The following is a 23,763-nucleotide window of genomic DNA, read 5'->3' on the forward strand; positions in this document are numbered from 1 at the left end:
TAGAGCGACAAACGTGCTCTGGGAGCAGCAGGTTCACCTGATCTGTGTTGCCGTTGATGTGAAAACACGGAACTCTGTCCCAGTACAGAGAATAAAGGTTTTATTTACAGTAAACTCCAGGACCATCTGAAAGCAGAGCTGCACAGCAGAGCCCTTATTTTCTGGTCAGCATGTCGAGGTGGTCTGTTCCACTTACTTCCATGTCAGTAGTCTCTCTGGTCCCTCATTAACATTCTGGGAACATTTCACTAACCCTTTGTTTTGGCTCCCAGAGGCAAAAAGCTCAGCAAAATAATCAATCACTGACCAAACAGTATTTACTGAAACAGCTCATCTGAGGTGGACGATTACAATCCATGGTTTCTTTAACCAAAGTCATTGAGCTGACATAAAATGAAACATCACCAGATAATCCACAACTCATTGGTTTTCTACTGTATATATGCACACATGACAGGAACATCACAGCAACTAAGTGCTGCAGAGGCAGTGTGATATTACTGAGGCTATTTTCATGCATTCGCCATTTGATCTCATCCACTGAGGAGGACACGGAGATGCCAACTGAGGAGCTACCATTCTGAAGCACTACAAACTATGTCATCTGAAAAAAATCTGCATATACATAGGTAGTGCTACCAGGGATATTATTTTATTATTATTATTATTATTACTGGTCATAAAGTACATAATACGCAATTGAAAAATAGTGATGGGACCATATTCAGTTTAGGCAGAAAAACATTTCTGCACAATTGTTGTTAATTGTTACATTATGGTTTGTTCTTTTAAAATAATAAAAAAGGTTCATACAAATATATTGTTCTCAAAACTTCAACTTTTATATTTAATAAGATAAATGGTTTAAATGTTTTATGCAGAGAAAGGTGTATTTTGTCACTAAATCTTCTTAATTACAAAATAACTAAGAAGACTGGTAAGGTTACAGACTCGAAATAATTTCCAAGGCATGACATTGCAAATTTGATCAAACTTGTTTTTTTCTGTCCAAACCCTACATTATAATTTTTATGACAATGCTTAAAAACATACAAAAGCCATATGTTACCTTTCTTGGTGTAGAGATCAACCTCCACGGTGGGGTTACCACGGGAGTCAAAAATCTCACGAGCGTGAATCTTCAGGATGGACATGGTTCTGGTTCTGCAGAAGAAATGACAGAAAGCAGCAATCAGAAAAGTGCAGACTCACCGAGCAGACGCCGTCGCTGGCTTCTTGGTTTTGGTACTTACTGCTCAAAGCTTTTGGTTTAAGTAAAATGTAGGCAGAATAAGAAAAGGTTTAATAATAATAAAAAAAAAATCAATAGACAAAGGTTCATTTAAAGTGTTAGGTAATTAAATTTACAGTAATAAAGAAGAGTAACTATAATATACTTTATTATTAGGTATAATAAAGTATATAGGGATGTTCATGGCACAGGAATGAAATGATGTGGTATGGCGTGGGTTGCAGGGATATAAGTCACAGGAAGGTGTGGCCTATGCAGCAGAAGAATGAACGCCCCTTCAGGTTACCAACTTTACATATCAGATTACAAAACTGTTTTGCAAAATGCCTGTGAAACATTTAGGAGAACCACTGTGAAAGAGTTGAGAAAGAATTGATACCAATAGAGGAATGTCAACACAAGACTGACTCAATTCAGTAAACGTTTGTCATTTTTTGTCTGCAGATCATTGTGTGTGTTATTAGTTTAAGATATCAGTCAGCTCCTTATCTAATAAAACCTGGACAGAACGCAAACAGTGGAGGTCAGAGGATGTTTTAAACCAGACAGTGTGACTATAATGTCTGCAGAGCTGCTGAATTCTATTGGTTGTACCAACCTACCCAGAAACCCCGGAGCAACTTTTCCCATCAACCCACTCTGACTGATGGCACGCACGATTGAACTAAAAGCAATCTCTGGTGCAATGCTCCACAACAACTACAGAAATCCCAATGGAAAAATTCACTGTCGTGAATACACGCTGCTGGATCAATCAGCTCAAGTGCACTGTGGTCTAAATGGAAACATTTCACAGTCCAATGGAGGTAAGGGGCTAAAATATGAAAATCACCATTGACAAAATGGGACCCCCCCCAAAAAACAAGAAGGAAATACTAACTCAAGCTAGTTTATTCTATTACCATATATAATCAATATATTAATTGTAAATTCAGGTAAAACTTTGGTGGTATTCCAAATCTATGAACACTAGAATATGTGCACAGTAAATAACATGTTACAGTCATTTTACTGAAAAGATATAACCATGTATAAAGACAGATTGATAATCTGATTATTTTAAGACTTTTACAAAATAAACCTTGCCCACACATCACTTCCACTAAATGTCAAATTGCTCAAAGTCAAACACGTACAGAGACAGCATTACTGCTGGAAGACAAGGTAACCTGGCTGGGATGACAGCACAAAATGGCATCAACGGACAAATAAATAATTCAGACTTGATATTTGATATGTCTGAGTAGAATGCATAGATAATATGAATCGATTTCTCTGGTGAGAGTTAATTCGAGATGCCGATAGTCAACAGGTCTGGTAGCATAATTAACACTACATAGGTTAGAGAAAACCGCCTCCTGTCTGCCTCTGACTCTCCCTGGTGGTGGTGTGATCTCTGTACGTGCAGTACTTTTCCTTCCTCCGTTCGGACACACCCCCACGTCTGCTGCAAGCAACTGGTAGTCGTCTAACAGTCCAGCACTGAGTGAAGAGGCTGCGCTTCAGACCATCAACCCATCGCACTCTTCAGTCCAACTGTTCTTCTGCTACAGCAGATGGCAATGGCTGTTCTCTATCCTGTGCTGGAAGTTAGGGCTGCAACCTGATGCCCACTTCCCTACCCATACACACACTCACTGCAGCTCTAAATGGACTGACATCTCGCCAGCTGACGGCCTGGTTTAAAAATAAACGGTGCGGGTAGAGACTAGTCTATCCTCCACACCGCTACACAACCACACGACTCAAAACTAACTCGAGAAATCAATGAAGGAATATGAAAATCCAAAAAAGAACGCACACGCGTGTCATCGGCTAACTCAAGGACAAGACTTCAAGTTTATCGTCGAAGCAATAAGGCGGTAGCGTCACTATTATTGAACGAAAAATAACTATCAACTGAAATAAATTAACTTTTAAATGTCAACAAAACACGTATTTGCCCAAAACGATTAGAAATAAATCAGAAATGGAAGTATTTTGAATTACCTTTCCGGCCTAAAGGACGGCGCTGTGTCTCTGTGGTGCGGTGAGGCAGAGAAGGCGCTCGTGACGTCGCAGAGTCATTGATAAGTGGACGTATCCAGGAAGTAGCGACCATTGGGGAGAGCCCATTGGCTCAGTCCGTATCACGTGGGTTGGATGCCGAGCCAGGCACGTTCACTGCGGCGAGAAGAGGAAGAAGCCCGCTCAGGATGCGAGTTTGATATGTCGGCAGGAGTATCACTTGTTACAATGACATACTTTGCAGCAACGTTCTCAAGCCCACAGCGTTTTATTGTTGTGTTAAAATGATGGAAGCATTTGTAGTTTGTCTGGCTCACGTAAGGACCTAGTACAAGCCGCGTGGGGAGATGTGACGCAGAGATGTGTACGTGCAGAAAAGCAGGGAGAGAAACCTCCATTGCGGTGATTTGTGATTGGTTACACGTCATTTGGCCGCTCACGATTTTCTGCACTCGTCTTTTTCCGAGAGAAGCCTCCCAGACGTCCAGCAAATGGAAAAGTTTAAGGTTTTCCCGTCAGCTCTTAGGTTTTATAAAAACTGTATGATGGAGAACAGGGAAGTCATTGTCACCTTATTTGGATATCCATGTTTGTTCATGGGAGACACGAATGCCACATTGCCTGCTACAGTCTTTCAGCAAAAATATACTCAGGCACTTTAGCAAATTTAGTAGACATGACAAAGTATTTAACTACACACTATATAATTCAGGCTCGACACCCTAAATGATACAATAGGATTAAATATAATGTATCACTTTCCTTATTTTGCGCTGTTTTTAGCAATATTAGCTTAGCGGTGTCTCACAAGACATACAAATCTACATACATAGTGTCTTACATAGTGTACTTCAAAAATCAAACGTTTCTTCCGTTGTTGCATTTTTAATGAACCTCATCATGAGAGAGTGGAAGGGAAATCCCGTGTGTCATATTTGAACAAACTGTAATGCAGCTGCACAGTGCAGCATCCTGAAGCCACAGTGAAATGAAAGCCTGCTGCAGTGACCTTGACACACTGTCACGGTTAAGTCCTTCTACGCCACCTACTGTTCTCGGTAAGCATGTCACAGATAGGGAGTTCAGAGAAGTAAAAAGCAAATCGACAACCGCTGTCTCCTGTGATTATATCAAGAGCTGCACACATTCTGAACACAGAATTCTCCCAGGCTGAAATATTTAAGATTTCAAAAAGTAATAGGATCACTAATAAGTGATCTAATAAGAGTATATATTTACGCAAGTTTAGTACACGTATTATATGAACTCTATACTATTATTTCTGTAATATCCTTTAGAATTTAACAATTCTAATAAAACTGTACAACATTATATATAAATGGCTACTTTCAGTATTGTTGTCATACAAACGTGTTGTTTAACGATGACTAAAAGCCAGCCACAAATCCCAGAAAAAGAAAAACACACAAAAAAGCAAGCTAAAGATAAGGGTTTCAACTAAACCAAGGTAGCCACGACGAGAATTTTTTTTTAAATATCTATTTTTTTAAAGGCCTAATTAACGACGAGAATTTTTAAAAAAATATCTATTTTTTTAAAGGCCTAATTTTGTACCTTCCAGAATATGTGCTTTCCAGAAATCCTACAGGAAAACTGCCACCTGTGTGGCGCCCTCTGCTGCTGACATTCACCTGCGAAATGGTTGGAGGCTGGTGCATGGCACCCTGCTATCATTTGACAAGAAAGGTTCAAGCAGTTTAATAGGAACACAATAATGAACTGGTGATTTTACATCTCTGTGTTAACCAAACCAAAAATGTTTGTCCAAAAGCTTCAGTCGTGGTGGAGTGTCCGATGTCTGGACAAAGTTGGTTTGCTAATCTCTAGATTTTTCTAGATGTCTCCACCTGATACAAAATGATAAATACCCACATCCACAGGCAAACCTAGGAATGAGCAGTTTTGAAGAGGTAAACATTTTAACCTGTACAAACGCTCTTTATATGCGGTGTCCCTGCTTCTCTGTCAGGGCTGTGCTCCAATAAATAGCAGACCAGTTTTCTTTAGGAGCTAGTCAGTGGCTCAGACTGTGGCCTGGGCAAACTTCAAGTGTGAATGTGTGAACATGGTATTCCTAGACTGATCTTTAATGCCCAGGTAAATGTAAACATTCTTGATTTTCCTGATGAATTTGCAGCTAAACAAACAATTGTTTTAAGTGTCAACTGAAACCAGAGAGAGAGAAATCAGTATTTTTCAAATCTTGCTTACTAGTAACAGGTATTATTTAAAGATTTAGAAGCTCCATCTTCTAATTTAATCTTTAATTTAGAAAACCAATTTGGTAAGTTATTTTCATTATAACCTAGAGTATGTTTTAATTGCAATGCTTAAGCAACATTCCACTAAATGTCAAAATGCTGGGTGAGCCTTCTTTTAAAATTTGGTTAACAACATGTTTGAGACCTTTTTGCTAATGCTAAGTAATAAATTCCAACTTGTGAAAACAGGACAAGTCTCTTACAATAGTGTTGTGAAGGATCGCTCTCACAACAAAGTTCTGTCATCATAAATGTTAACACTTCAACCACAGTTAAATAACGTTCCCCTGAGGGAAGGAAAGCAGAGATTTATGTATTTTTTAAAAAAATATTTAGACCTTTGATCTAGACTACTGTGAATTGCTGTACTGTATTCTGCAGCTGAACCAGAGTCAGAATCTCACTGTCAACATATGTAGTCTTTTAATTGTTTAAGTATGGTCATAGCTTGTATGCTTACATCATTAAAGCTCACATGATTAAAGAACTTAAATACTGTGATTGTCCTTAAGGTAAAGATAAACCCTATAATTTACTTAAGAAGAAGCAGCAGCTAGGGATCACATCTAAGTGCAGATGTTGGCTGGTTACGTCTCTTGATCTCATAAAGTGTGCGCCTGTTTGTGTACCTGGTCTAGACATGTCTTCTAAATAATATTATTGTGGGGACACTTTTCCTGGTCTCCTTAGTGAGAAGGCTTTATGAGGTTCGAGATTTAGTTTGGAGTTGGGATTAGAATTGATGTCAGATTTACGTTGGAGGTAAAGAATAAAATTGATCGTATATTTGTAATATTTAAAGTGGGGCTGAAGAACTAAGGACCGAAAAACACAGAAAAGAAGTGTGTGTGTGTGTGCTTTCTGCAATGTTTATTTGCTTGCAGACCTCATTGGCCAAACACAAAAACAACCGATATCAATCATTATCAGTCATACGGAGGTCGCACCTCCCGGCTGGAGCGGAAGGAACAATGGGGGCCTTAGATGAAGGTGGGTCCTTTGATTGTGGTATAATTAAATCAAGTTTGGTACACACACAAAGGTTTTTGGTTTTACTCTTCAATGCCTTCCACCTATTTGAAGACCCAAACAAAGTTTGTGAGACGGGAATGTCTTACAAACATACAGTATTTAACTGGGACAAACTCTAGTCGGAGGAGTAATATCCGACACTGGTACAGGGGTGTTTACACAACCCTTATTTTGATATCTCTCTGGTATTTTTCACTGACGTTCAAAACAAGTCGCAACTTGTGATACATGTTGGTTATATTGTATTATATGCTGTGTTGTTATTGCAGGGAAGGGTTTATATTCGATGTTATCCAAGTTCAGAATTCTTCTGAATGACTCACTGCTTTACTAAGACAGACTAAGACTGGTTTCTGTCCCGACCTGGTTTAAGACCAAATTATTAGTGTGAGAAAGTGCTGACAAAACGCCTACATGTGTTTAGGAGATATAGGTAGTAAACAAATAATGCAAAAATACCCAAGGGCTGACTGACTGCCTGTGAGGGAAAGTGTTTTATTGTATAACCCTGGCATATAAGCTCTTTATAAGAATACATGTTTGCATGGTAGCTACTCACAAAATATTTGGTGCCTCCTGTCGCTCCATTGTAATTTGGTTCTGTTTCCTTCAGCCCCTCCACCAGATGGCGCAACTGCCTATTTGGCCTATGTCAAGAGGTGGCTCTTGATACAATCTAAAAGAAGTGGAAGCAAAATGGACCTAGGTTAAACACCGTAATCTTCTGCCACTGCAACGTGGTACAAATATTAATCTGTGTGGTAGAACAATAAAAATCTTAAAAGTTGTTAGGCAGCACGCAGCTAGCTCATTTAGATATATTTAAAAAACATACACAGCAGTAACACCAAATGTAATGGTCAGACAGGTCAACTTGTAAAACAAAATAAACCTGTAACTTTTTTTAGAATAAGAATTTTAGTGTTGCTAATAATTTTTAAAGAATAAATATCATAATTTTATGTATAAAATATACACAGAAGTAACACTTGATTTACCGCCCGATGCTTGCTAAATGCTAATTGCAAACATGACAACGTGTAACGGCCAACAGTAAGGACAAGGGATAAACAAAGCAAATAAAATGTAAAAGCAGCTAAAATTAATTATTAATTACCTTGTTCTGTTTGATTTCGATGTGACCAGTCAAAGACCTTGAAAAGATGTAACTCTAGCGGATCTTATCTAGTGTAGCTTAACTATGTGAGTATCTGCTCGGCAGCTTAGAGTATGATTAGCCCAACCGTAAGTGGCGTAATTTGACCATTGTTTGTGCTAAAAGTTATCAAAAACTTTTTTGAGACAAAAAAAAGTACAATTTTTGAAAAATTCCTCTTTTAATTATCTGAACTGCTCCCGTGGTTCCTCCATGTTGTCGATTACGTAGGACACATTTCGGAGTTAGCCTTCCATTACCTGAAGCGAGGGATTTGTTATGTTCCCGAATGACATTCCTGATGAGACTCCTTTGACAACGCACTTCAAAAGTTGTGCCAGACAGTCATTCACAGCAGTCGCTGACTGCGAGGCTGCTGCTGTAAGAAGCTCTGGGCGTTTTCAGGTTGCAACACCTCTCCCTTCACTCCAGTTAAAGAGCAGCAGAGGGAGGCTGAGAGAGGAGTCAGTGTCCCGGCAGTGAAGGAGCACAGACACAGCCATGAAGCTCCTCTCTCTGTTTACCACTGCTGTTTGGATCTGCGTGGCCACTGCTGGGATCCGTCATGATGATATACACTGGACATACACAGGTATCAAGTAGTTGTACTGCATTTAACCTCGGGACGATCCGCGTTTTTCTTCAGAATTCCTGTTTATTTTGTCAAATTTCATCCAAGATAAATAATTCATTTTTTAGCACTTTCTCTTCAGGCTGTCAATGCTAATGTATTAGGAACCTTTTGTGACTATTTATAATTCAGCCATTTGACCTTTAGGTCTTGTGAGCGACGCGCAACGCTTTTGCCAAGTACTTGTGATAACCTGTCAGAGTCTGTTTACAGTATGTGACTGTGATGTCAGTAAACGTCACAATGTAATGTTTAACGACCTGTACCTCTACATCTTTGCCAAAGATAAAGTCAAAGAAGCGCAGAAAATGACTGCTTTAAACATTAAATCTATATATACTGTACGTATGAACTGTGCGTAAAAGTCTGACGCAGGTCATGAAACGTACCGGTGCGCCATGATCTGGTGACCAAGTGGTTTATTACATATTTAAGTGGTTTATTAATTTTTAGAGTGTAATTTTTTTAAATTTTTGAACTAATAATCACGGTACAGAGGGAGCTCTGGACCAGATGCACTGGCCGACCAAGTATCCTGCTTGCGGCGGAAAGAAACAGTCTCCGATTGACATCCAGAGACGCAAAGTCAGACACAACCCAGACATACTGCAGCTGGAGCTGGCTGGATATGACACTCAGAGAGGGACTTTTCGCATGTCCAACAACGGACACACCGGTAAGAGGAAATAAATATGTTGTAATTGTAATAAATCAGCGTAATGATGCAAAGAACGCAAGCACTTGTTGCGTCGGTTGTAGCATTGTAGCCAGTGTTGACTTAATGTGAAAACATTGTAGCCAGTGTTGACTTAATGTGACTTTAAATATAGCACAGACCACAGCTATTGTATTTATATAGATTTAAAAATAACTTCATTTATAATTGACAGATAATGATGATTGTTATGATTATTATTATTATTATTATTAGTATGTATCCATATATAGCTATATTTTGTTCGTTCGTTTCATAAAAATACCAAAAATAATAAAACTATATTATTATTATTATCTTGTTTTTTTTTACGCTGAAGCTTTTCCCCTTTTTTGTTTCTCTAAATGTCTGTTTTTTTAATCAAACTAGTTTTTAGTTTTTTTTTATCAAACTATTGCATTTAATTAGCCTTTATGGCTCTGAGAAATTTAGGAATGACAGATATCAAAAAGTATTATTGTTGTCTTAAAAACTAAAATACCTTGCAACAAAAAACCAAAACATTGATATGCATTTAAGTAAGGTTTTAGGTATAGGAGGAAGAGCAGTTGGTGTTTTTTGATGCCCTTCAATATTTTATAGACCAAATAAAACACCTGGCAAAAACCCAAATTAATGTCTTTTTTTTCCTGCATTCATTTCTTAATATTTTCACTAGTTCAAATCGACCTGCCTCCAACCATGATGATCACCAAAGGTCTCCCTGGAAAATACACTGCTGTTCAGATGCACCTGCACTGGGGCGGCTGGGACCTGGAGGCCAGCGGAGCAGAACACACCATAGACGGCATTCGTTACATGGCAGAGGTTGATTTAGATGAGATTAAATAAATAAAGTTGAAGAACAGGAACCATCTACAAAATAGGCTGTAGCTGCACCTAATCGCCTGATAACAGTTCAACTGTCTGTTTACAGTGTAGGCTGCTCTCAGTCAAGTCCATGACACTTGTATACACAGACCTGAGAGGCTCTTTAATCCTTGTGTAACCAGGTATCAAAACTATGGGCGTAAAATGGATTTTAAATAATTAAACCGCCTCAGTAAACTCCCACATGGCAGCACAATGAATCCTGGTGAAAGTGGAAATGTTTATAGCCCGTTGATAATGCTATAAAAGATTAAACAAATATATCAATGATGCCCATTTTACTTTGGAAATAACATTTGGACATATTAGCATTTCGCTCCATCTTAGAATTCACCTAAAAGTTTCTCAAAGTTGTTCATGTTCTATGTTGAATGTTCTTGTTCCTTTGACCTCTGACCTAACCTGTTCCACACTTTCTTCCAGCTCCATGTGGTCCATTACAATTCTGACAAGTATAAGAGCTTCAGTGAAGCCAAAGATAAGCCCGACGGACTGGCAGTGCTGGCCTTCTTCTATGATGTACGTAGGCCCCTCCTCCCTTTGACCCTTTTCTGCGAGCCTAAGAATAATAAAATGTGTCTGTAATGAAAAATGATCATTTGTCAAACATACCAAAGTTCTTTGAAGTGCGTGGTACTTTGTTCCACTCATCCTGCTGGGTTTAAAGCTCAGTTGAGAACCTGAGTGTTTGCTTCCAGAGGAATGCCCCAGATCTGAGGCGGTCAGGGGTGTTCCAGCTGTGATATGTCATCAGTGCAGCAGCGTCGCTCCTCACATCCTGCGTGACTGTAGCAGCAACTTGTACATTTGTTCATGTTAGTGCATGAACTGGGTTTAAATACCCAGATGTTAGCTGGTAGTTCAGTAACAAGACCTTTGGACTATAATATATGTATAATTGGATGGGAAATAGAATTAGTTCAGTCCCCACATACAAACACATGGATTCAAACGTCCAGATAGAATGAAGTTATTATTTTGCAGTTTTTAGGTTGTAAAGCAAGCACAAATTAAATTTTGTAATGAAAATTGTGACATAAAATTGAAATCCTTAAAAATCCAACCTTGAAATAGTCTCTGTCAAAGTGCTGTAGATCAGTGATTTAGATCACGTTTAAAGCTGACTTGTCCATACTTTATTTATTCATGTTTTATTTCCAGGATGGACATTTTGAGAACACTTACTACAGTGATTTTATCTCCAACCTGGATAAGATTAAGTACGTTGGTAAGTGTACATTAAAGACTTAAATAATATCACATTGCGTATGTGACTACTAAGGTCAGAAATTACATTTTGAGCTGAATTGTCTCCGACAGGTCAGTCCATGAACATATCCAGTATCAACGTGCGCTCAATGCTGCCGGAGAACATGAACCACTTCTTCAGGTACCAGGGTTCTCTGACTACTCCACCCTGCTACGAGAGCATCCTCTGGACCGTGTTTGACACACCCATCACTCTGTCACACAACCAGGTACTGCTGTCAAGGAACATTTAGGAAACACAGACGGTACAGAAGTGGCGATGCTTGCAATGAACTCCAAGTGACATACAGTAAGTTTTGTACCTTCTGTCCATGAACAGATCAGGAAACTGGAGAGCAGTCTGATGGACATGGACAACAAGACTCTGTGGAATGATTACCGCATGGCTCAGCCTCTCAACGACCGTGTGGTCGAGTCCTCTTTCCTTCCTCGCCTTGGGAAAGGAAGTATGTGGCGCGTGGCAGGAGGCTGCTTAAACACCAGCGGAAACTGTTAACTGATTAGAATGGCTAATTGTAATCAGTGTAATTATGGTCATTTTCCTTTTAGCATTCTGCCGCCAAGATGAAATTGAATCCAAACTGTTAAAGATTGAGGGTCTGATAACTTCCCTTGGAAGGATCGTACATTCAGGTGAGTGCTGAACACTGGTTATAATGACTAACTGAGACGACATAGGAACTGTTGTGTTACTGTAGTATTTTTTTTTTGTGTTTCACCTGTTTGATTCTTTAACAGTAACTGATGGTCCTTCCCTGTGGAGTTTGTTCCTTCTGCCTGTTTGTTACTTGGAAATGTCAATAGTTCCAGACCCTTTGGTGCCTAAGACAATACCAGAGTTTGGCACTCCTCATTGCTCAGATTTTTCTCTTTTTCTGGTGGTGGTGGTGGTGGGGGTTTACAACATCGCCACCTCCAGCAGATGGCACCTTAGGCAACCTATACTACCAGCCAGTTCTGTGTACGAGTATAATTCTAAGGATATCCGATATTACGTTTTTGCCAATATCCGATACGCCAATATTGTCAAAACACAATATTTTCGAAAATAAGTATCAACCGATACTGATATATGATAAATGTGTAACTGTTCAACTAACAGTTAAATATTTGAATTTATGTCCTCCAGGAGGTCAACGCAATACAAAGGCTTCTAGAAATGGTGAGTTTGTTGTTGTTATTTTGATCTGATTCTGAGCTACAACTCTGTGGTGAACGACACATTTTAATCTCTCTCTGTCAGAACCTCGCGCTCTGTTCCCCCTCGTTTTCAACTTCCCGGAGAAAAATTCCGGCAGCTATGCTTTGGCCCGCCTTAGTCATTCTATGGACTTGGACTCTTTCACCGTCTGTATGCACGTTCTCCCTCAAATCGAGGGCATCCACACCGTCATCTCTTACGCCAGTAACAGCAACGAGAACGAGCTGATGATCTCCATCGGCGAGGACAGAGATGGAAAAGAGGTGGGGCTCTGGATTGGCAACGAGTTCGTCAACCTGCCTCACAACTTCAAGTCACGCGACTGGGCCAACTACTGCGTCACGTGGTCATCACACACTGGCGGTGCAGAGTTGTGGATCAACGGCATGGTGGGGGAGCAGCGGTACCTGCAAAGTGGTTACACCATCAACCCGGGCGGTGTGTTCATCTTAGGCAAAGACCAGGACGGATTACTGGGCATCTCCAACACCGACGCCTTTGTGGGTAAGATGACCGACGTCAACGTGTGGGACTACGTCCTGACCACGGCAGACATCCGAGACCAGATGTCGTGTGAGAAGAACAGCACTGTGGTGGGGAACGTGTTCAGCTGGGGATCCACTGAACTGAGTCTGTTTGATGGAGTGCAGCTGGACAGTCAGTACAGATGTAACTGAACGCAGCTGCTGCTTCTGTTTGTTTGAGCTTATCATTAACAGTTACTGGAGAGGCTTTTCTTAACATATACATTTGGGTACGTTAGGCACCTTAAAGTCAAGGTTCAAGTATGCAGAAATTTCCTGTTACTGTGTGAGTGCATTGCAGGGTCTGCTTATGGGCGTCATACACAAACTGTCCTAACACTGTTAGGTTGGATATACAGGGAGATTTAGGATTGATGAGCTGATCCCACCTCTCCCTCTGACACACGTTCTACTGCTAGCTTCTTTTTATGTTATTTAATATTTAAGCAAATAATTATTAGAAAAGCCAAACAAACGGCAGCATCCCTGCAGATGACAACATTACCATACACCTCCAGTCACTTATTAAAATTGAGGATTCCTTTTAGCATGTTTCTATAGTTTAATTAAAAAAAGTACCTTCAAACATTCTTTAAAAAAAAAACAACTACCTATTATTAAATATAATGTACGTAAATTACAAGGTAAAGATAAAAAACCCAATCGTAACCAATCCTTTTAGCATGTTTCTATAGTTTAATTAAAAAAAGTACCTTCAAACATTCTTTAAAAAAAAAACAACTACCTATTATTAAATATAATGTACGTAAATTACAAGGTAAAGATAAAAAACCCAATCGTAACCATATACTGTGTCATATATGAAGTTTGAATATGCTTTGATTAAATGTACCAGATTATTTGTATTTCAAATATTAACATTAGAGGATTTATATATTTTTTTACAACAAACCTCATCCAGTCATTCATCAACTACCAAATATTTCTTTGGTTTTTCAAGTTAATAATCGATCAATAACCCAAAATCACAACAGTTAGATTTCTTTATTCTGTTTACTGAGTTTTGTGTACTTCATGCAAAGATATTGTATGTAGTAGTTTTGCAACTGCAAAAATATGAATGTAATAACTGCTCATAGGTTTTCCATGAATTCAGCCTTGTATAAAATCTTTACATCACCAATAAAGAGTGGAAAGCAAAACTCCTTGTTTGTTTAATGGCTCAATAACTTCTCCATAAATCTGGAGGTGGTGCCAGCGTTACCTCACATCCTGCAGTCAAACACACAAAGACTTCTGTTTTCCCATCAAAGCAGGAACACAGTACCAGGATCTGTCCACTTTGGCCTTCATTTACATTAAAAAAATAAATCCAGTCCATTAAAGCCACCCTGGAGCCAGGACTTCCTTTTCTTTTGAATGCTCTAATATTTCTTCAGAAAGGAGTGACCTTCACTCTCTGCTCCAGGCTTTCTTTACTCTCTGTCAGAGGCAGATCTCCATCACCTACTTTAATCTCTACTTTGTTCCTCCTGGAAAACATCTGGCATATCTCCAAGAAGGTCTTGTTCTTGGTCTCGGGAACCACCACCCAGATGTAGATCAGAGTGACCAGGCAGATGACGGAAAATATGATAAAGCTGAACGGACCCAGGCCTCTCTGGAAGGAGGAGGAGAAATGAAGTCACCGATGGCTGGTTGTTTATTAGGAGAGTTCTGGTTTAAGGCATTCTGAAACCGATAAATCCAGACGTGTCCAGCAAACAGACGCACATTGTTTCTGGCTTTTGTAACAAACTAGGACAGCCATAAGAATCATGCTTTATTGCTATTTTCCTCTAAATGGGATCAAGATATACAATATTTCTGATAATAATTTAATGATTAAGATACTATGCATGGATTTGTTTTATCAATATAGGTCCAATGAAAAATAACATCATTTTGTTACTTTTTTGTCACTACTTTAAAGTAGTTTACTCCTGAACCTTTAGGGATTTTGTTTGGTTCATTTTGTGTAAACTAATGTTGAACTAAGACAAGTAGCATTTTATGTAGCATGTTTATGTAGACTATGTAGCATTTTAGAGCATCACCACCAAACCACTGGTGATCTACATGCTATTGTGTGCCTGGACGAGGGAGATAAACAGGTTTAAAAGTTAGTAAGGTCAGATTTCATCAAAGCGTGACAGAGCAGGAATTTACTGAACTCAATTTCATGTTGAAACAACGGAGTCTTGCAAAAGCAGATAAAGTAAATAAGATCTCTGGGATGTTGTGTAACTGACCTCCATGAAGGGAAAGACCAGACCGACGGTGAAGTTAGAGAGCCAGTGCACAGACCCAGCAACCATGAAGGCAGCAGGTCGGGCCGACTGCCTGAACATCTCAGTGGTCACCACGTAAGGGATGGGACCTGCAGAGCAACACCTGTGGTTGAGTTCCACCGAAACACTGACAACCAATCATCACTGAGTGAAGCCTCTCGTCTGAACCAACGCTGCACACGTTGACGTCACGTCTTATTACACGTCTGGTCCCATCCAGACGAGACTTCAGCTGATGGAGGTCATCAGTGTGTGTGTGTGTGTAGGGGAGTGTATTTGTGTTCGTAGTATTGCAATATTCGTTGGGATATTTTTGTGGAAGTGCTTTTACTGTGAGGACATCTTGAAAGTTCCCACGGTGACAGAGGATATTTCAAGAAATGACACCTTACACTGTGTGTGTGACCAATCAGAGGGAGTGGGAATGTTGGGTTTAAAGAGAGACGGCTCAGACTTACTGGGTCCTATGGCGTGGCCAATGACGTAGATAACGACGCAGGTGATGCTGATGTACGGCATCCACGTCACAGTCTCCTGCAAAAACACAAACCAGCAGCTGCAGTTAATATTTACCAATCATAGTCTGGACTCCAAACCCAGACCTGGGTCTGGTACCAGCTCTGAGTCTGGAGACAGGTGGTTTGTAGTACTGCGCTACAGTAACACTTGTTTTGCCTTCGTGTTTTCTTTTTATTTTATAGGAAAATAAATATTTCTTTGTCAGGATCAAATGTAATTAATAAGTTCATTTTCTCTATATTCTCTGTATTTAATGACTGTAGAATCCATACACAACTGTATACCTGCTACTGTAACTGTGACTGTATAGAGCAAAGCAAAGTTAGCAATCATCAACATCAGCGTGCATGACAAATCCTGTTAGTCAGTTCTCTCTCCAGCTCTGGTAAATTAGATGAATCAAAATGAAACCCAGTGACGCCTCCAAATTCCTTGGAAAAACTTTAGGGACAGAAAAATTCAAGTTTATGCTTGTGTTACATCGCATAATGTTTCGTCACCTTTTGTCACACCAACGATTAGTATCATGATATCAGCCTTAACGGCTGCTTCCTCTTGTGTCACCTGTTTTCACTCCTTGTTGATAACTCTGCTTCTGCTTTTAAGACACAGCACCTGATGCTGATGTTGATTTCACTTGAACTGAGGGTATTTCCATTGCTCAGTCACCCTGTCTGTTACAAAACTCAATAGTTCAGATGTGTAACAGTAGTAACAGTGGAGGAGGGGCCTGGACTGTCACAGTCACTTCCGCGGCCTCAGTGTCTCATCAGTCACTACTGAAGGTGGTGGATGACACACACACACTGTTTCACATTTCATTTTGATTGAGGCAGCTCTTCCCCACACTGCTGCCTGATCAGTGGACAGAGATATGAAAGTGTGATCACACCACATTTCTGTCTTAAAAAAGCTAGAAGTCTATTTTTTTTAAATTTTCTGATCCACTAGAGGGTAGCAAAGTCTCAGTCTCAGCTTGTAGTACCTGCAGCTTGAGAGCGACAGTGAGCAGCACACAGGCTCCACAGCAGATCCCAAAACCGGAGAGGAGGAGCAGCCGTCTGCCCGAGGCCTCCACGATGAAGACCTGGTTTAACAAATGAACTGTGAAACTTTAATTTCCCACAGCAGGAGTCCACGTTGATGTGGACCTCTTATATCCAACCATGATGTGCAGAACACCTACAGCAGCTATGGTCATGAAGACGTTCACTGCTCCGGTCCCCACTGTGACGTACTGGATGTCATTCTGCTTGACTCCTGCAGTGCTGTAAATGCTGTCTGCGTAATAGTAGATCTGGGGAAGGGAGACAACCGCAGCTGAACGATTATTTCAAATGGACAAGTCGGTGTTTTGAGGACACTTGCACAAGGACAGCAAGACACCTGGACGAGCAGGTCCTGCAGTACTCACCGCATTGACCCCAGACAGCTGCTGGCCCATGTTCATAATGATGATGGAGACCAGCTGCCAGCGCAGAGAGCGTTGGGACAGCAGGGAGAGCACGGACAGGTGACCTTCAGCTCGTTCGGACTGGTCCTCCAGATGCATCTCTGACAGCTCTGCATCCACATCGTCCCAGCCACGAAGACGTTGCAGCGCTGAGAAGATGAACAATACAGACAGCAATTAAAAAAAACAAAAAACTGGACCACTCTTTAACACAGCACTTTTGGTTTTGGTCATTAAGTTCATAGAGAAAATGGATGTCAGCATGTGATTCTTAAAGTGAAGCCCAGGGAGTGGAGGGAACGACATCGGTTCAATTGATTGAGTACTAGTAAACATTGTCCTGAAAATAATGTGGAGATTTATATCAGACTTGAAATGACACTGTGTCTGTTTGAAGGTGACGTCAGTGTGAAATGAGCTCCAGTCCACTTCTTATATATAACGGTTGGTTCTGACATGTTCCCACCTTTCCTTGCTGTCTTCTCGTCTTTCCTCTGGATGAGCATGTACCTGGGGCTCTCAGGGCAGAAGGGCAGCAGAATCAGCTCAATGGCGGCAGGAATAGCAGTCAACCCCAGCATGAGGGTCCAACCTGGACGGACACAGACCAGACAGAACTAACCAACTCCACTGAGCAGTGATGTATAGCAGAATCATTTAACCCATTTTCAATCATGGCATATATTTTAAATTGCAAATATATGTAAGTGGCAGAAATTGAAGAAAGACACAAGAATCTTTTACAACAGGTTTTCTTTTTTGGGGGTGTTTTTTTTTTTTTTTTTTTAGTTTTCAATTGACATCTGCTGCCACCCAGTGGAAGAGTGTTTAATTGTTCTTTCTGCCACCGTTCGAAAGATGAACAAAAACAAATTAAATTTCCATGATGAGCAAAAACGTACTGCTGCATCACTGCTTGATTCAGTGCACGCTGGTTTGTGAATTGTGAATCCAACATGACAGTCTGTACCTGTGCTGTTGCCCAGTATGTGTCTAATGCCAAGAACTTGTGCACAGAGGATTCCAATAGTGATGAAGAGCTGCGGCACGATGCCAATGGCCCCCCTCAGGTTTTTAGGCGAGAGTTCACCCAGATACATGGGAACCACATTTGACGACAGACCTTCAGACAGAAGCCAACGATGAATGTTGAGGAACCTCAGCCTTAAACTGAACCATGTCAAAAACCTGACGGTGAAGGGTCTGACCGGCACAAATGCCCACTATGAACCGAGCCACAATGATGATCTCATAGGACTTGATGGTCTCACTGACTCCCATCATCACAGCAGGAACGATGGAGAAGATGTTGTTGAAGAGGAGGGTACCTTTCCTGATCCAGGAAACCAAAAACATCGTTATTCATATTGTGATTCTCAAAAAAAAGAGACAACCTTCACATGCACATTTATACTCTTTGGTAAATGATGCTGTGATGATAGACGAGGACGATGACTTCCTAATTCACAGCTGCCTTTGTCTCATATTGACCACAGGCCTAACTACAGATATATGTTTAAAGACTGTCTGTGGGTCTAAAATTACTAAAAATGTTGTTGTTTTGGACATCCCTGAAAATAACATTTGTTAAAGATCTCATCACCAGAGAAGTCTCACCTGGGCGGAGGAATGTCACATGTTGTGTTACCTTCCTAACTTGTTGACCAGAGGAGCCACCATCAAAGAACCAAAGAATCCCCCAAACGGGTACATGGAGACGGTCAGTGACCACAGCAGAGTCAGGAAGTTCTCCTCCATTGGCTGACCGTACCGCTCCAGGTAGGTGCTGTTATAGAACTGCTGCATGATCTACAGACACCAGGACACGGTCACTGCACTGACAACAGCCTCAACAGGACATGTGTGTGTGTGTGTGTGTGGTTTACCAGTGATGGAGAGTTGACCACAGCGACATTATAGCCATACTGGAAAGATGAACCAAAGGTGGATATGAGTGTGGCCAGAGCCAGGACTGCAGTTAGTCTCTGTTGTTAAAGAGACGCGTGGTGAAGCTCAGGTTGTACACAGAACAGAACAGACCAAGAAGAAGAGCAAATACGATCACAGGTGGACTCTAACTCACCCCCTTCCTCTCGTCTGGCTTCCCCCATTCCTCATACATGTCCATAGCTGTGTGTGGACTTGTCACAAACAGCAGTGACACCTACACACTGTGTTGTCACAGCTCCACCACAGTCTGTCCGGCCTTTGGACTCAGGATCAGTGGTTTATCACTGCAATGTTGCTGACTCTACTTCAGGTTATTATTTTCAATGCTATACACTCCTGATATTAAATACGCTGACATGAACGTCAATAAATGGAGCTTTTATTGGACCATAACGTCCACTCACTTACTTTACAGCTGGCATTAAGGCTGGTGTTATCAGAAAAGTGAAGAGTGAAATTAACATAAAATGAGTGTCTTTACAGCTCAGCCACAGGCAGGCCGGACTACAGAAGACGTTTTATGACACAAAACACTAACATGGTGTAAAACTAGCAGCTGGTAAAGCCTTTGATGCTCGTCTTTATTCATTCTTGTTAATTATTAATGTCTCATTTCATTAAAGGAAGTTTCGCTTAAGGTGAACGAACAGAAAAAAAAAAACCAAAACGGTACAGCTACAGACCACCCCACCCCCTGTCTTTTACTTTGATTCTTTAGAACAGTGGTTCTCAAACTGTGGTAAGCGTACCACCAATAACTTGGTAAGGTATCAAGTTAACATTTAACTAGTTAAACTAGTTCATGTCTGCTCAGTCGTAGCTGTTTTTACAAGGTCGTATGATTTTGATAAATGAAAGTAAATGACCAAAGGAGATGTGGGAAATCTTTTTTTCCATTTTTCAATAACTTGTTTGTGGAAGTAGAAATATTTCAGATGAACAGCTGGTGGAGCTGTTGTGGCTGCCAACGCCTCACAATTAACCGCAATGAAAAAAAGGAAGATGAATAAAAAGTAAAGTGCAACTGAAAAACGACGCATCCAATTCACCAGCTGAAGACTTCTGCAAACCAAGCGTGAACTTCGATTTCTACAGTTTGTTCTCTTTATTCAAACGTCCAGCTCTGATCTACTGCCCATGACGTTCACCGGCTTAAATATTTGAGAAGTGGCTGCCTAACAGATGCAGCCAAATGAACAGACTGTGTTGAACAAAGGGAAGTCAATATTCTCCACCGGTGACTGATCACTGTGATACAGCTATTCTTTAACCTAATGAATTAAACGGGCAGAGAGCCAGAGCTCAGCTCCTGTGACTTCAACGTCAGTCAAGACTGAACAGCCACACAACAGATGAATTCCTGCAGGAAATATCAAGAGTGTGAGCACAGAGGGAGACCTCCAGCATCCTCAAGGACAGAGTGGGAAAAAAAACCTGCCCACTGGCCATTTTGTCATCATCAGCACCTTTCACTTCCTCTGTTTGACACATATCGTGTTCGGTGGACTGTAACTGTTACTGTGGGACCTGAGGGACGGAGGTCTGACCTGACTGACCTTTAGTCCAAGGAGGAGATTAAATGGGAGGAAGGTATTTTTATTTCAAAATTCAATGTTTTAGAAATATATTTAATAATATATTTGAGCTTGGAAATAAAGGCAATATGAAAACAAACATTAACTGAAGTCTAAGTTCAGTTCCATGAAAATCAGAGAAAAACAAGAAACTTGGAGTACCGTATTTTCCGGACTATAAGTCGCACTTTTTTTTTAATCCTTTGACTGGGTTTGTGACCTATACTCAGGTGCGACTTATACATTAAAATACTGTATATAATTTCACGTTAGTTATTTTCACACTGACAGCCTCTAGAGGGCACTCTAGGCTTGTGTGTACCAGTCTCTGCTACTCCTGTACCACTGAAAACGTTTGTTATTTTCACATTGACAGCCTCTAGAGGGCACTGGTGCGGCCTATAATCCTGAGCGACTTATAGTCTGGAAAATACAGCAAGTCTGAGAACAAGTTGCTTGGATTTGTAACATTAAATCAGCCAAACTTATTTTACTGTAGCTCTGAGGCCACACACGATACAGTGTACGAGAAAGGAAACAGAATAAACCAATAAATTGTGGAATAAGATGGGGTTATTTTTTTTGGGTGGTCTGATCACACAGCTCAGTCCTCTGGAGACTTCAAACTCCACAGTCTTTAGTTGCTCAGCTTCTCCTTGCGGACACTGTGACCTACTTTCAGTCATTGGAGGTGTCTTTGTAACTGTGGAACTTTTCTATAGGAATGTGTACAGTCCTCCTCACAGAAGCTCGGGGCCTCCTAATCCCCCAGTAATCCCTGCGCAGAGCAGCTACATAATGACCTGTTAGTGAGTACAATCATCCATTTTTACTTCCTTAGCTAATTTATCACAGACAGGATTACAACGCCTCACACACAACCTCCTCCAAGTTAAACAAACTCTGATGACCAGAGGACAAACTTAACACGTTTGCAAAACCTTACTCTCATTTAATCATATATTTTTAAGAAGAAAGAGTCTCTGATCGGACTGATCACCGAGAGAGAGAGAGAGAGAAAAAGAGAGGAGTCAGCAGCTGAATCGGTCAAAGTGGAGCTGACAACATCAGGGGGTCAAAGGGGAAGTAAAGCTCATGAGAAAAGGCTCATGTTTCCGGGGGGGAAGGTTGACATGTGATGACAGTTGACACGTTTGACCACAGTGACAGAACGATGCAGTCATCAATCCAACACTGGTGACCATTTGCAAAATAATGAAACTTAATTTAGACCGGAATGTGAGGACAAGGGTGAGTGAGAGGCACTTAGGAACAAAATGTATTATAAGAAATAACACACTTTTCATTTGTTATAAGAAATAAATACATATATGTATAAAGACCTATCACAGTTACGTCAAAACTATCAAGGTGTTCAAGTATGCCAAGTATAACATCTCTGGCGCTGCATGAAGCTCGACCTACAGATAAGGCAGTAGCAGAGCTCAAGGTAAAATGGATTCAAATTGAAATCAATGTGACAGTAACTTTTCGTCTACCAGTTTTACCAGTACATTTACTAAACAAAGTCAAAACATCATTGTTTTTTTCATCCTGTCTCTTTAGCAGTAACCTAGGTAATTAATAATCATTGTTAATCAAATTTTTCATCCTGTCTCTTTAGGTAATTAATAATCATTGTTAATCAAACACCTAAAAACTCAGTGCAACAATTTAAACAATTCCTAAAATGTAAAGAAAATTTGAAATAATAATAATAAAAAAAAATACTTTAACTTTCCAGAACCTTCAACCAAACACTGACGTGACATCATCAAGTCAGTTTGACCATCGTCACCAAAGATCAGGTGTGACGCCTGTTTCTTCAGAGCCTGTGTTTCCACAGACCTGTAGAAACTTCATCCTGTTCTGTCGCCACTGACTGAAGTGAGGCTGGGGGTCGGGTGGAGGTCATCCAGCCCCAAGACTTTATTTTCTTCACAATGAGTTCCATCCATCAGTCTCCTCCTCCTCCTCCTCCTCCTCAGGATTTCACATCATCTTTGTGTCTTAGCCCTGCTGCTGCCGACGCTGTCTCCGTCCCTCTGTGTGGACGTGTCCTGTCCAGGCAGCAGGCTGTGAGAGGCACCGTGTGACTGCTGCGCCTCTGCTCCACACCTGGAGGAGCAGCAGGAGCAGAGTGCAGAGCACAGGCGCGAGCGGATGGGCTGAGTAAACAAGACAAACATGATGCAGTTGGCTGCTCCCTGCAAGGTGTTCCCGATTCCCTGTGGGCGGAAACGACACTGTCAGGAAGGCACTGGAGGAACGAGGAGAAGGAAAGAGGAAAAAACGACAAGTGAGCACTGAGATGGAAGAGGAACGTCACTGATGTGGACTCACGTGTAGAGTGACCAGGATCGAGTTCTGTCGTGCTGCAGAGTCCACCAGCAGCAGGATGAAGCGCACGGTGCTCCAGATACGCAGGACAATGAAGATGATGGGAATGAGTGTTAGCTTGATGTCAGCCACGGAGTAGAAGGAGTTGGATGTAGGCCTGGTGGCCAGAATGGGTCGGTACTCAGACAGAGCAGAGTGCTGCGGCGGACAGAGATTTAATGAGACACCAGGACATCAACAATCAGTCCAAGAATCTGTTTCCTCATCTGTGACCAAATAACTGACTGAAACCTTTTATCTTGTAGAAAAAAAAACACGTTAGAATAACCCTAGGAAAAAAATTGACTTTATTTTTAATATATATATAATTCTGTTTTTTGGGCAATTCTGGCACATTTTAGTTGAAAGTGAATTAAATTCAAAAATTAAATAATTATGTAAAATAAATTAGTAAATAATAATAATTATACTAATAGTATACAAATGTTAATATATGAAATTAAATTCATTTTAGCCATCATAGTTTGTAAAAATATACATATTTAATTAAATAAAAACATTAAAAAAAGCTGTAAGTGTGGTTTTTCACAATTGTAGTTTAGGAATACTCTTTGGATTTCTTTTGTATATGGTAGAAAAGAAATTTGACATTTAAAACTATATTAAGTAGTTCCTGTGGAGTTGTGATAATTAAGTG

The 23,763-nt window shown here is 40.5% G+C and overlaps 4 protein-coding genes and 1 long non-coding RNA gene across 8 annotated transcripts in view; 2 read left to right on the forward strand and 3 right to left on the reverse strand.

The window, feature by feature from the left end:
* eno1a (enolase 1a, (alpha)) overlaps positions 1 to 3,373 on the reverse strand; it is a 9,155-nt gene extending 5,782 nt beyond the window's left edge. Inside the window, exons 1-2 of one of the 2 annotated variants that reach the window (XM_008318822.3) lie at positions 3,242 to 3,373; positions 1,070 to 1,164 (exon numbers count right to left, since the gene is read on the reverse strand). In XM_008318822.3, the coding sequence (XP_008317044.1) occupies positions 1,070 to 1,154 (85 nt within the window). In that variant the 5' untranslated portion in view covers positions 1,155 to 1,164; positions 3,242 to 3,373. The remainder of the gene's footprint in view (positions 1 to 1,069; positions 1,165 to 3,241) is intronic. The other variant, XM_008318821.3, reaches the window with a different exon arrangement.
* Positions 3,374 to 8,082: 4,709 nt separating this feature from the next.
* ca6 (carbonic anhydrase VI) lies at positions 8,083 to 13,598 on the forward strand. The gene is made up of 10 exons (XM_008318823.3): positions 8,083 to 8,321; positions 8,857 to 9,036; positions 9,734 to 9,882; positions 10,369 to 10,464; positions 11,107 to 11,173; positions 11,266 to 11,423; positions 11,534 to 11,660; positions 11,764 to 11,847; positions 12,344 to 12,376; positions 12,458 to 13,598. The coding sequence occupies exons 1-10, from the start codon at positions 8,231 to 8,233 to the stop codon at positions 13,090 to 13,092; spliced, it is 1,620 nt and encodes a 539-aa protein (XP_008317045.1). The 5' UTR covers positions 8,083 to 8,230; the 3' UTR covers positions 13,093 to 13,598.
* A 327-nt stretch (positions 13,599 to 13,925) lies between these two features.
* On the reverse strand, positions 13,926 to 19,416 carry slc2a5 (solute carrier family 2 member 5). 3 transcript variants are annotated; one of them, XM_008318824.3, is made up of 12 exons: positions 19,286 to 19,416; positions 19,089 to 19,187; positions 18,851 to 19,011; positions 18,411 to 18,535; positions 18,173 to 18,325; positions 17,669 to 17,794; positions 17,164 to 17,351; positions 16,936 to 17,046; positions 16,735 to 16,836; positions 15,689 to 15,764; positions 15,192 to 15,319; positions 13,926 to 14,560 (listed from the first exon to the last, which is right to left on the reverse strand). In XM_008318824.3, exons 1-12 carry the CDS (start codon positions 19,328 to 19,330, stop codon positions 14,336 to 14,338), a joined length of 1,539 nt encoding a protein of 512 aa, XP_008317046.1. In that variant the 5' UTR covers positions 19,331 to 19,416; the 3' UTR covers positions 13,926 to 14,335. The 3 variants fall into 3 exon arrangements, with proteins under 3 accessions (XP_008317046.1, XP_024914818.1, XP_024914817.1); XM_025059049.1 differs by having other exon boundaries at positions 14,363 to 14,631; XM_025059050.1 differs by lacking the exons at positions 19,089 to 19,187; positions 19,286 to 19,416 and having other exon boundaries at positions 18,820 to 18,993.
* Positions 19,417 to 21,039: 1,623 nt separating this feature from the next.
* Positions 21,040 to 22,454, forward strand: LOC112487567 (uncharacterized). The gene is made up of 2 exons (XR_003050769.1): positions 21,040 to 22,303; positions 22,351 to 22,454. It is a non-coding gene; the product is annotated as an uncharacterized LOC112487567 (long non-coding RNA).
* gpr157 (G protein-coupled receptor 157) overlaps positions 22,370 to 23,763 on the reverse strand; it is a 5,420-nt gene continuing 4,026 nt past the window's right edge. Inside the window, exons 3-4 of the mRNA XM_008318825.3 lie at positions 23,070 to 23,264; positions 22,370 to 22,954 (exon numbers count right to left, since the gene is read on the reverse strand). Of these exons, the coding sequence (XP_008317047.1) occupies positions 22,724 to 22,954; positions 23,070 to 23,264 (426 nt within the window). The 3' untranslated portion in view covers positions 22,370 to 22,723. The remainder of the gene's footprint in view (positions 22,955 to 23,069; positions 23,265 to 23,763) is intronic.

The sequence above is a fragment of the Cynoglossus semilaevis genome, chromosome 10 (genome assembly GCF_000523025.1).
Source record: "Cynoglossus semilaevis isolate Cse_v1.0 chromosome 10, Cse_v1.0, whole genome shotgun sequence".
NCBI classification, from domain to species: domain Eukaryota; kingdom Metazoa; phylum Chordata; class Actinopteri; order Pleuronectiformes; family Cynoglossidae; genus Cynoglossus; species Cynoglossus semilaevis.

Coding starts and splice junctions, on each gene's coding strand:
- ca6 (XM_008318823.3), top strand. CDS start 8,231: ATGAAGCTCCTCTCTCTGTTTACCACTGCTGTTTGGATCTGCGTGGCC. Junction 11,424..11,533: donor TCACTCTGTCACACAACCAG/GTACTGCTGTCA, acceptor GTCCATGAACAG/ATCAGGAAACTGGAGAGCAG. Junction 12,377..12,457: donor TACAAAGGCTTCTAGAAATG/GTGAGTTTGTTG, acceptor TCTCTCTGTCAG/AACCTCGCGCTCTGTTCCCC.
- slc2a5 (XM_008318824.3), bottom strand. CDS start 19,330: ATGGACATGTATGAGGAATGGGGGAAGCCAGACGAGAGGAAGGGG. Junction 19,188..19,285: donor AGCCAGACGAGAGGAAGGGG/GTGAGTTAGAGT, acceptor CTTTAACAACAG/AGACTAACTGCAGTCCTGGC. Junction 15,765..16,734: donor CTGTCGCTCTCAAGCTGCAG/GTACTACAAGCT, acceptor GTGTTTTTGCAG/GAGACTGTGACGTGGATGCC.